The 13,036-nt window shown below is 50.8% G+C and overlaps 1 protein-coding gene and 2 pseudogenes across 1 annotated transcript; 2 read left to right on the top strand and 1 right to left on the bottom strand.

Annotated features, from left to right (window-relative positions):
- Positions 1-3,075: 3,075 nt before the first annotated feature.
- LOC127786205 (probable inactive receptor kinase At4g23740) lies at positions 3,076-6,804 on the top strand. Its single transcript, XM_052313549.1, is given in 3 exon segments — positions 3,076-3,120; positions 3,122-4,607; positions 5,895-6,804. Coding segments are annotated over 3 exon segments (2,184 nt in total). The 3' UTR covers positions 6,548-6,804.
- A 51-nt stretch (positions 6,805-6,855) lies between these two features.
- Positions 6,856-9,375, top strand: LOC127786224 (GDSL esterase/lipase At5g45910-like; annotated as a pseudogene).
- On the bottom strand, positions 9,376-12,712 carry LOC127786273 (uncharacterized; annotated as a pseudogene).
- Positions 12,713-13,036: the final 324 nt, after the last annotated feature.

The following is a 13,036-nucleotide window of genomic DNA, read 5'->3' as shown; positions in this document are numbered from 1 at the left end:
TATCTGCTTAGCAGATCTGTCAAACCAAGGGAAAGGAGCCGACAATGGAATAATCACTTCACAACTTCAAAAGCCAAAAGTTTTGTTGATTGCTCCTCCATGCGTGATGGAGAAACGTCTCAAAGTCACCCATATACAAAACGATTTGAAATCGGATGCAGATCACTGGTCACATCCAAGCTCCAGCGTCATCGCTTTGCCTTTATTTTCTGTTGCCACGGCAGCAAGAGCATGATGCCAAGATATCCTATTACAATAGCCTTTTTTATTTTTCAAGAAGAGATGGTAGTGGTACTAACCAGCCGTATGGCAGTGTACAGATTAAACAAAAACGGTACAAGTTGTAGACGAGAATTGATTGAAATCTCGAGGGTTCGGTGGATGAGATGAGGGGGTAGGGTACGTACGTATGCGCATGTGCCTGCAAATCATGGTGTACTCGGTGGTCCGTTTCCATGTCGATCTACCCAGCATCCACAGCCAAATGAAGTCCCTGCAAAAAAGAACACAAAAAACTCCAGCCTTCAGAAAACGGCGACCCATACATAAATCTCGAGGAGATCGAGTACTAGTATACGTAGAGCTACGCGTGCAAATACTGCTTCGTATGGTACACGGAAGCATGCAGAAATGCACAATATTGCAGAGGCACATGGTGATCAGATGGATTAATTTATCGTACTGTAGTAGTAGGAGGAGGTATGCCCTTCATCTCAAAATAAAAAATAAGTTCATTTATACTGTTTCTATATTTAACGTTTGATTGTCCGTCTTATTTAAAATTTTTATTATGGTTAATATTTTTATTATTATTTGATAATAAAATATTAATAATACTTATATGGCTTTTACCTTTTTAATTATTTAAATAAGATTGACAGTCAGACGTTGAACCAAAGAAACTTATAAATGAACTTATTTTGGGACGGAGAGTGCATATAGCAGTGAGTTTTGTGTACGACAAACGGAGACGGCGGCCGGTGAGCAGTGAGTCAGTGTACGGCTGTACGTATATTTATACGAGGCTGGTATTCCAGTTGCTCCGTTTGGAATAAACACCATTGCTGTTTCCAGCCTGCGCAATATGGCATGCAAATGCGTCCCTCCATGCAGCTACTACGAGTAGTTGGGAACAGCATCCACATAAATATTGCTTAATTAATTGCGTCGACTAAACTAACTATAGCGGCGAATTGATTTAACCTCGTTTCAATGATGAGCCAATGATGCAATCGCAAACCCATCATGCTATGAGTCGTAATAAGAGGAGAGACGGGTACGTATAGCCTTGTTATGTTTGTGTGCTTAGTTGCTTATTACCCGTACGTCTCTTTTGTTTGAACTCTAAAGCTAAAGCTAAAAGCAATTAGCGTGAGCTAACAGCCTTTTTGGTTTTGGTAGTAGTAGCACCAGCAGCTTCATATCCATCATGCAAATCTCCTGCTGCTTGATTCCTTCGCGTTGACAATGATTACCCCCCTGATGATGTTTTAGAGTAGTGGTAAAACTGCATGCTAATGCTGTCAGTGCCCCACAAGCATGAAACTGCCAGAGAGATGCAGCAAATTGCTGGCGATAGATGGTTCAAACTTGTCTGTCTGATCTGACAAAAAGTAAAAGTCAAGCTTGCAGGGATGGCACACTTGTCTTTCTGGTGTTCTTCTTCTTCACCGTCTTTTTTTTTTCGAAAGTGTTATTTTTCTTTCTTTCCAAGAACAGTTGCCGTTGGATGCAATCATCACGGTTCCAAACTCGCAATCTTTTTTGCTTGTACAAAAGTCCATGGCAGATCGCCACGCTTTTCCCGCCGGGCCAATCCAAAGGCCCCTCCACTTCTTCCTGCTGCTGCTTGCGTTGGTTGATGTGGATGTGTCATATGTAGTGTGATCTTACTGCTCTTGCTAATGCAGTTTTCCGCTCTTGTCATTTGTCAAACTTTGTTAAGTTTTTTTTTTCGCGTTTAAGTTTGGTTCTTTTGACTTTGGGAAGGGGAACGAACGACATGTAGGGTCGTTGGGACTTCGGTTGGTTGCTCACTGGACATGGACAGGAAGTGGGCACATGTAGTGAAAGCATGTCGCGGTCACATGGCTGCGATTAACGGAATTGGAGTATGTTAATGCGATTCAACCACAGACAAGGGGGGAGGATGATGCACTGTATTGCAATCTGCAACCACCCCGGAATGAACTTAGCACGGCCAATATTCTACCACTAATATTATCGTCAGTAAAAGTAATCTCAACTTTGATTTATGAGTTTCATCATCAATGCAAACTATTCGACTACTATCTGAAACAAAGAGAGGAAATAATCATTTGGAATGGATCAGTAATTTTTTGGGAATGTGATTAGTTGGCTCCCTGCTCTGTTTTTTTTTTGGGGGGATGATGATCGGTTCGGTTGTCGCCCTGTCTCGACAGCGTAATAAAATTTGGTTGGCCAATCTTGTAAACGCTTGTAAACCTCATTTTCTTCTCCTAATAAAATTTGGTTGGCCAATTCTTTGGTCTATCTGGTGAAAAAAATTAGAAAAATTATGAACGGTTCATATTGATTGTATTGATAATAGAGACTACTGTGAAACACCTCTCCCTCATCAAAACGTCCCAGGTGACAAAAACGGTAGCCAGCAAAGGAGGCTTCAAGCCCGAAGCGCTCACAATCCCGTGCCAGTCTCGTTGCCGGTTGCCGCCGCCGCCCCCGCCCCCGCCGCCGACAGGGGCGGCATATGAGTTATCAACGCATCGGGCTCACGTGAAAATCCCGCGAGGCAAGGCGAGGCGAGGCGAGCCGTGCCCTGCCCCGTCGCGTCGCGCTTGCCAGTTGCCAACCACGCGAAACCAACCAAAAAAAAAAAAACGGTAGCCATCAGGCGCGGCGCCGTCGTGTGCCACCCGTGCGGCACAGCGACCGACCCGTCTCGGTCTCGTGCAGCGGCCCGCCCCGCCCAATCGTACGTACGTTCAGCCGACACGGCCCGTGCACCGCGCGCCCCCGCCCACGCTGCGCTGCGCGGCGCGGCGCCTTTGCCTTCCACCACCACCACCTTCCCACCTCCTCGCTCGCACGCACATGCCGCTCCCCACAAATCCTGCAAAACAAACACCCCCGCTCTCTCCCACGCCCCGCCCGCGCGGCACCAACCCCAACCCCCGCAAGAACACCCCCCCCCCCCCCCCCCCCTGGCGCACGTTTCCCCAACCACGCGCAGCCGCAGCCGCAGCCGCTGCAGCTTCGACTCCTCTCCATCCAATCTCCACCACCACCACCACCGCTGCTCAGATCCAAACCCACACGCACTCCTCCTCCCCGCTTCTGCTGGTTTTCCGCCATGCCGCCGCCGAGGCTGCTGTGCCTGGCGGCGTTCCTGGCGCTGGCGCTGCTGCTGGTGGCGTGCGCGGCTGAGCCGGACGCGGACAGGGCGGCGCTGCTCGACTTCCTCGCGGGGCTGGGCGGCGGCAGGGGGCGCATCAACTGGGCGTCGTCCCCGCGGGTCTGCGGCAACTGGACGGGGGTCACCTGCAGCGGCGACGGGTCGCGCGTCGTGGCGCTCCGCCTCCCGGGCCTCGGCCTCTCCGGCCCCGTGCCGCGGGGCACGCTCGGCAGGCTCACCGCAATGCAGGTGCTCAGCCTCCGCGCCAACAACCTCTCCGGCGAGTTCCCGGAGGAGCTCCTCTCACTCGCGTCGCTCACGGGGCTGCACCTCCAGCTCAACGCCTTCTCCGGCGCGCTCCCGCCGGAGCTCGCGCGGCTCCGGGCCCTGCAGGTGCTCGACCTCTCGTTCAACGGGTTCAATGGCACCCTCCCCGCCGCGCTCTCCAACCTCACCCAGCTCGTCGCGCTCAACCTCTCCAACAACTCCCTCTCCGGCCGCGTCCCGGACCTCGGCCTCCCGGCGCTCCAGTTCTTGAATCTGTCCAACAACCATCTCGACGGCCCCGTGCCCACCTCGCTGCTGAGGTTCAACGACACCGCGTTCGCCGGGAACAACGTGACGCGGCCGGCGTCGGCGTCGCCAGCGGGGACGCCGCCCTCGGGGTCTCCTGCGGCGGCCGGCGCGCCGGCGAAGAGGCGGGTGCGGCTCAGCCAGGCGGCCATCCTCGCCATTGTCGTCGGCGGGTGCATCGCGGTGTCCGCGGTCATCGCCGTCTTCCTGATTGCGTTCTGCAACAGGAGCGGCGGCGGCGGCGACGAGGAGGTGAGCCGCGTCGTGTCCGGCAAGAGCGGGGAGAAGAAGGTGAGGGAGTCGCCGGAGTCCAAGGCGGTGATAGGCAAAGCCGGGGACGGGAACCGGATCGTGTTCTTCGAGGGCCCGGCATTGGCGTTCGATTTGGAGGACCTGCTCCGCGCTTCCGCCGAGGTTCTTGGGAAGGGCGCGTTCGGCACGGCGTACCGGGCGGTGCTGGAGGACGCCACCACGGTGGTGGTGAAGAGGCTCAAGGAGGTGAGCGCCGGGCGCCGCGACTTCGAGCAGCAGATGGAGCTCGTCGGCCGGATTCGGCATGCCAATGTGGCGGAGCTCCGGGCATACTACTACTCCAAGGACGAGAAGCTGCTTGTCTACGATTTCTATAGCCGGGGAAGCGTATCCAACATGCTTCACGGTATGGCTCTTGCTCTTGTTCTTGCTGTCATTTTCTAACCGGAGGGGAAACCTCAAACCCCCCAGGTTCACTTCTCATAACAATCCTGGATGTCACAATCATCATATCAATGCTAAATTGTACATTGCAATTAATTTACTGTTGTATTTTATTGATGTCATTCTCGGTCAATAGGTCTAATTGTTAACTGGCGATGATAATGATAGGTGTGATGTCCAAGAACCTGCTTTTCTAGGATTTAGAAGGTGCCACGATAAGTTAGAAGAAAAATTGAGATGTCGTAATTCAGAAGGAAAATGATTTGTAATGTGAATAATGTTGTGATGGCTTAGATATATGAGGTTGCTTGTCTTTTGGGAAGGTGATGGAAGTTAGATAAGTTAGCTATACTTGTTTAATTAGAGGCAGGAAACTTCTGTTGATTGAATGGTAGGGTGGACAACTTTGGATGTATTTCATAATTGAACTAGTGAAGTATATAGGGTACAAAATACTCGACAGGTCCTTGTCTTGGTACGGGGCTGCATTATTTTGAGTTTTCTACCTGAGAACTTGAGACCTTTGACTTGCGATATTTGGGGGTAAAACCCAGTTTACATTTGGTCAATTTGGTTCTCTTTCTATATATACTTTCTTGTCTGCTTTGATTTTAACCTTTTATTTCAGTAAATGTGAATTATCCTCTTTCACTCTTGCTGAATATGCCACTCGGACTTCTTTACCTTTCTAATTGGGCCAATTTTGATGTCCCGTTCATGTTTTACTTTAAGTGGTATATAGTTCTAATATCTCTAGTGCCTATATGCAGCCATGTGAAATTAGAACCTTCTAAATTTATATTCCTTGTTTTGGATTTCTGTCTTAAACTTGCCATGCTCATTGAGAATGAGCTGATTGGTAAGCTTATATTTTATAAGGCTCCACCATTGCTCTTAGCTGTATTCACTTGCAATCTTGCATGTGGAGCCAGTTCAATTCAAGTTCACATGGCATGCTTGGTATGGTCAACTGGTCATGTCAAGGCCAGAATGGTAGCATTACAATATATTTCCTTAGATGCGGCATCTTATTGCAGATAAATGACCGAATTCCTAAATTCAGATACAATATTTCATCAACAAAATAAAAACACATGAATTTTTCTGTGATCCGCTGTAGTAATGTTGGTATATTTTTCTTCATCTGAAATGGATCAGGATAAATTAGCAAGATAACCCAATTGTATTTATTCTACCCATAATTGAATGTGATGTTCAGATCGTAACCATCTCTTTTTGCCCCACGCAGGAAAGAGAGGGGAGGACAGAACACCTTTGAACTGGGAAACCAGGGTAAGGATAGCCCTGGGAGCAGCAAGAGGGATTGCACACATTCACACTGAGAACAATGGGAAATTTGTTCACGGCAACATCAAGGCCTCAAATGTCTTCCTGAACAACCAGCAATATGGCTGCGTCTCCGACCTTGGCTTGGCATCGCTGATGAACCCAATCACCGCAAGGTCCCGTTCTCTGGGATATTGTGCACCGGAGGTCACAGATTCGAGGAAAGCATCGCAATGTTCAGATGTCTACAGCTTTGGTGTCTTCATACTTGAGCTCCTGACCGGGAGATCACCTGTTCAGATCACTGGTGGGGGCAATGAGGTTGTTCACCTTGTCAGATGGGTGCAATCTGTTGTCCGGGAGGAGTGGACTGCTGAGGTGTTTGACGTCGAGCTGATGAGGTACCCCAACATCGAGGAGGAGATGGTGGAGATGCTCCAGATCGCCATGGTATGCGTCTCAAGGACCCCAGAACGGCGGCCTAAGATGTCGGACGTGGTGAGGATGCTTGAAGATGTGCGGAGGACCGATACCGGGACGCGGACCTCGACGGAGGCATCCACTCCGGTGGTGGATGTTCAGAACAAGGCAGAGAGCTCATCTGCCGCTCACTGAACCTCACTCGTTGGAAGCTGCCCCCTAGTTTATCATGTTGTTTGTCTTACCAGGTAGGGAACTAGGGGAATGAATCCTGTGTTTTGACAGTACTGCTTACCTGCATGATGATGATTCTTTTGTCGTAAGATTACATGTTACAAAATTGTAACGCCTTGTGGACAGAGCTTGCTTGTTCAGCATTTGCTCACTGCTGATCTGTAAGCAAAGAACAGCACCTGCTCTCTGAATTATTCTTGGATAGTATTATTAATTAACTTCATCAACTTGCATGCTTGCAAATCTCAGAAACCATTGGCGCCAAGTCAATGTTTAACTTGCCAGAATCATTCCCTTTTTCCTTGCTAAAAGACAAGCTTTGCAGCCGCCGGTGCAGTGTCACTGTGCCAGTCAAGATGGGCAGCTGCTTGCCGTGCGCCGCCACGTCGCTGCTGCTCCTGCAGCTCGCCGTGTTGGCCTCCCTCTCCGCCGCCGGCCACCGGCGCTACCACTCCATCTTCAACTTCGGCGACTCCTTCGCCGACACCGGCAACAAGCCGGTGGCCTACGCGTGGTACTCCCTCCCCTCCAACGTCATGCGTCCTCCCTACGGCGAGACCTTCTTCGGCCACCCCACCGGCCGCAGCAGCGACGGCCGGCTCATCCTCGACCTCATCGGTAACGTCGCCGCCGCCGCCCATCGCCGCCGTCGAATAGGGTATCCATCACTGAACTTTGCTTGAGTGAGTGATCAATCCGCCTGCCTGACTGCAGCTGCCGGCCTCGGTCTGCCGTTCGTGCCGCCGTACCTGGCTCACGGCGGCAGCTTCGGCGGCGGCGCCAACTTCGCCGTCGCCGGCGCCACCGCGCTGGACGCCGGCTTCTTCCACGACAGGGACATCCCCGGCGCCGGAAGCAAGTTCCCCCTCAACACCAGCCTCGACGTGCAGCTCGCGTGGTTCAAGTCGCTGACGCCCTCGCTGTGCGGCACGGCCCAAGGTTAATTAATTTAACCACTCTGTGTCGCATTAGTACATGCTAATCAACCGGGATTATTGAGAGATTAGAGCACGGATGAGGATGACACGCCAAGCGTGCTGCAGAATGCGAGGAATTCTTTGGGGGATCCCTCTTTTTCGTGGGCGAATTCGGGGTTAACGACTACTTCTTGTTCTTGAAAAAACGTAGCGTGCGGCAAACCAGATCGCTCGTTCCTCTCGTCGTCAAGACCATCTCCATGGCCATCGAGGCAAGCACCTAATACTCTCTCTAATACTCACTCTATCTAAAAGTGTTAAGTATATATTTTTTTGATTTTCTGAAAAGATGGTCATATTTATAATCTTCATATGCAAAGTTAATTGTTGACTAGAATCCAAGTAATTTATTGATTGCATACGTACATATATTTCTTTAGTTTTGTTATATAGGGATAAGTTGATTTTTTTAGTAAAAGAAATATTTCTTATGATTTTAGATGAAGGGAGTACTTATCAGCATGATCAGACAATCAGACCAGGGTAAATTAGCAACTAATCTACCAATCTCTCTTTGTTGTTCTTCAAACAGAGGCTGATGAAGCACGGGGCGAAGAGCATCGTGATCCCCGAGATGATCCCGTCAGGCTGCTCGCCGCCGGCGGTGACGTCGTTCTACGGCCGCGCCGGCCCGGCGGACTACGACGCGCGGACGGGGTGCCTGAGAGAGAGATCAACGAGCTAGCGTCCCACCACAACTCGCTGCTGCAAGACGCGCTGCACGAGCTCCGGTCCAAGCACCCCGCCGCCGCCATCGTCTACGCCGATTTCTTCCGCCCCGTCATGGAGATGGTGGAGTCTCCTCGCAGATTCGGTGAGTGTAATCAAACGATGTTGCCAAGATGATTCAGAATATCGATCAAGTTTGATCGATCGATCGGTGTGATGGTGGCCCAAAAAAAAAATGAGAATATGTAATTTCTTTTAAAAATTTGTATTCATATGCACGTTAGTTAGCGGAGGAATTGCCCAAATATACACGTCCGCGAAGTGGGGATGCGGGTGGGTCATTCACGTGGCGCGGAGCTGTGGGACGACCCGGTCAGCGCCACGGCTGCACGGTACCCAATCGGTCCCGTGTCGTAGAGCCGTGTCCTGCCCCATGGCCCGGCCCAAGGCTATCGGTCCAGTAGCTTCGCACCGTAATGAATGACTCACACGCGTCCCCACTTCGCGTAATAGATATATTTTTCACATCTTCCATATAGTTATGTATATAAATGTAAATTCTTAAAAGAAAATGTATATTCTTAATTTTTTTTTCTGATGGTGGCAGGGTTCAGGGAGGACGTTCTGACGGTGTGCTGCGGAGGGGCGGGCCGTACAACTTCAACGAGAGCGTGGCGTGCGGCGGCGCGGCGGCGACGGCATGCGAGGACCCGTCGGCGTCGCTGTACTTCGACGGCGCCCACTTGACGGAGGCGGGGTATCGCCACGTCGCGGATGGATGGCTGAGCAGCATAAACTCTTGTCTCTGTGCCCAACCGCACACGATGAAACTTCGTAGGGCTTAATGGGCCTTTTGTTTTGGGCCTTAGGGCCATGTCCCAGGTTGCCCGGTGGGCTGTGGTTGGGTGCGGAATAAGTTTACTTTAGGTCCCTCTATTTGTCGGTCAGTCTGATTTTCATCCCTTCTCCGCAAAACCGGGTACGACCCGTCCCCCAACTTAAGAAAACCGGGCAAACGAGGTCCCCCTCGGCAGTATGGAGGGTGGTTTTGGCCGACGTAGCACCTACATGACTCCTTTGACTAGGTCTTCGTCCCACATGGCATTGATGTGGCGTTTACGTGGCAATTTTATCCGAAAAAACAATAAAAATCATGGGACCCATATGTCAGTTACACAAAAAATCATGTGGTTCCACCTATCAGCCTCCCTCCTCTCTAGTCTCTATCCCCTCTCTCTCTCCCTTACACTATAAGAAGGCGAGCGGCGGCGCGGAGGGGGTGATAGGCGGAGTGGTGCAGAGGGGGTGACAGGCGGCGGACGGAGCAGAGGGGTGGCGGGAGCGGCGGCGGGCGGAGCGGTGGCGGGCGGCGCAGAGGGGCGGTGGGCGGAGTAGTGGCAGGCGAGCTCACCGGCCAAGGTCGCAACCCGCCTGGCCGCCTCGCTCGTTCTCGCCGGCTCCCCTCCCCTCTCCCTCTCCACCCTCGGATCTTCCTCTTCTTTCTCAAGGCGACATGGGAGCGACATGGGAGCTGTCCCACTTGATCCAATCACCCCCAACCGACATGGGAGCTACGACGGCAACGACAACATGGGAAATGATGGGCTCCTTTCCGCCGCCCAACGAAAGGCCCCTCCACCGTCTCGAAGTCCAGGAAGGTGGCAGCAGGCGTCGCCATGGAGGAAAGAATGGCGGCCGGTGAGGCGAAGACGACTGCTACGGACACCGAGAGGAAGCCAACCAGGACGGCATCGACTGTGAGGAGGACGGCGTCGGGCTGAGGAGAAGACCCCCCTATCCCACCACAACTCGCTGCTCCAGGACGCGCTGCACGAGCTCCGGTCCAAGCACCCCGGCGCCGCCGCCACTACCACCGTCGTCTACGCCGATCTCTTCCGCCCCGTCATGGAGATGGTAGAGGTAGAGTCTCCTCTGCTAGGATATCGCCGATAATCAAAGGCACTCGATCAAGCTACCAGATTGATCGTCATGTAGGCACTGAGACGGTAACGCTTGGACCTGTGCTTGATCATCCTGAGCACCCTGCTGTCACCACCATCACTTCGCTCCTCCACCTCCATGCCCATCAACACCACAAACCTCTCCGTTTCCGTGTCACCCTCCTCAACATGGAACAACCTGCCGACGCAGAACCTGCCATTGCCCAGGTACACCAGGTAGGACTTGCTATGGTCCAACCCCCACGCGTCCAGCACCACCGGTGGTGATACTGATGCCGCGGCGATATCGGAGGCACAGAACAAGTCATCACCCTGACTTGAGAGGCCGAACCAGAGGCCGTGCTCGGCGACGTACTCAGCGTTGCCACGGAACGGCAGAGCCCAATCGCCCCGCTTGGTCCATGTATCATTCGCCGTGTCAAAGGCGAAAGTACCGACGCCGGCTGTCGATATCCAGATGCTCGAGCCGGAGCCGCCACCGACCACCGCAGACGCCGTGATCTTGTAAGGGTGTTCGACGGAAATGTCGTAGCCCGGCGGCGCCTCGTCCTTTTCATATCCTTGATAGTGCACATAGGGAGGTGGTGGGAGAGAGCGCCAGTACCAGTCCTCCCGGTACGCTCTGCTGGGCTTGCTGGGCATCCTGCCATAGACGGGCTGGCTGCCGTATGCATGCTGGCTGCCGTAGGCGAGCACCTCAAAGGAGACATGGCCATCTTGCCGAGGATACAACTCCATGACGTACAGGCTGTTGTTCACTGCAAGTGATACCGGAGGAGACCATTTGCAACCGTGCATACTGGGCATTGTGCGTATGGAGTGCCACTCGGTGTTGTAAAGGATGGTACGGCACTCATTGTCAACACCGATAATGGCGTTGTTGCTCTGGCCGAGAGACATGAACTGCATGCTGCCTCCACTGCCGCTGGGATGATGGAAGGACACAGTGCGGTCAGGCAGGTAGTCTTCCTCTAGTTTTGTACCTTCTCCTGATCCATTCGGCCTCACTGCTGCTGGATAGAAAAGGCCTGAAGCGTTGATGCTGTGCAGTGCGTAGGGGCAGGGATGATTGGTGAAGTCTTTGACCAACACATGAAGAAACCGGCGGTTCATCGTCACCAAATATAATTCCTGCAGGGGAAGGAATCCTGATTACCGAAGTTCGTATCCTGGTAATAAGAAAAGATAAAATAATTGTGGATAACATATTAACTGCCAGTAATATACAAAATAACGGTAAAACTTTATGCTTACATAGAAGAAGGAATAAAATACTAGTACAGGACGATGGCGGATAGAAATAATAATGAGGCAATTGTGTTCTTACCCCTAGTTTTGATTGCAATTGTGATTTTACCCCTACGATTTTACCCTCACTTCTTCAAAACTGAAGCTCAGGATTACTCCTAGTTTGGATGTCTGTTAGGTATGGCAGGCAGATTATATGAGTTAAAAAGAAGAGAGAAAAATGATTCACAGAATGCAAAAGGACCTCACAAAGGATAACCCACCCAAATAAAACTTTGATCCTTGCAGGGATCTTGAATTCAGATCCTTTTGAATCTAAAACCAGATTGTTGCAATATCAAGCCCTATAACAGAGAATATTCTGTTTTTTTAAGTTTCTAGATCAATCTGTTTGGATTGGATCATCTGTCAGAACAATTATATGGCATTGCTTACAGAGATTGCCCCAAGCTTCTTATTTCTCTCCTTCAATTTTCCTTTTGAATTTCAGCCACTCCACACCTTCTTGTATCACTTTTGCCACTAGCACATTTTTGGATAACACGATGTATATAGATAAGTGGGTATTATTCAGCTAAGGACCGGTTTACATTTATGAATACGAATTAAATTGGACTTTTTGCATCTTGTAAATCGTTTTTCTCCCTTCTTTTAACTCATTTAATCTGACATACCTAACAGACATCCAAACTAGGGGTAAACCTGAGCTTCAGTTTTAAAAAAAGTGAGAGTAAAATCACAAAGTTTAAAAAGTGGGGGTAAAATCACAATTGCAATCAAAACTAGGGGTAAGAACACAATTGCCCACATCATATATTAATACACATCAGGAAATTATCTACTGTGTAAAAATTGATGAAACAAATGCATTGCAATGTCCTTGAACAATTGACAGCAAGGGTAATTCATCTCATGCAAACGGAACCGCACAAATCTGGAAGTGGAAACAAAATAACAGAGATTCTACACAGTGCTAGGGTTTCTTACCTTGGTTAAGGAGGATGACGGAGGATGCGCGGAGCAGCAGCAGACGAGAGAGAGAAGGGCACTAGGGCGCTGTAGTAGGTTGCCGCCGCCGGCTCTGAAGAAGATGAGGGGGCCGGCGAGAGGAGGGATGGGGGGTAGAAGGACGGAGAAGGTAGGAAGCAACGGGCGCCGCTGGCCCCGCCGCACGACGTCGGCGTCGCTCGCTCCTGCGCAGGATGCCGCCGCCTCTCTCTCTCCCCTCTCGATCTTGGATGGGAAAAACAGGAGGGGAGGAACGGTGAATGGGAGGTAGGGTCGTGTACCTATGAATTCTATGCCTCCTGAGATTTACTCTTTTCCTTCTATACCCCTAAATTTCAGTTTGAAACTTTGGATCCCTTCTATACCCCTTAGAGCAAGTTCAATAGTATAGCCAACTACTAACTCCAATTCATCTATAGCTAATCTAATAGCTCATTCATACAATAGTTACATACTACACTATTAATATCTGGTCCCACCTGTCATACACACTGTGTCTTGGAGTCCGTGCTACAGCTGGCTACAAATCTATAGCCCACTGCTCTTCTCTCTCTTTATTTATCTCCTTAAAATATATTTGCAGCTAG

The sequence above is a fragment of the Oryza glaberrima genome, chromosome 1, assembly GCF_000147395.1.
Source record: "Oryza glaberrima chromosome 1, OglaRS2, whole genome shotgun sequence".
Lineage (NCBI taxonomy): Eukaryota > Viridiplantae > Streptophyta > Magnoliopsida > Poales > Poaceae > Oryza > Oryza glaberrima.
This window is presented reverse-complemented; position numbering and strand designations above follow the sequence as displayed.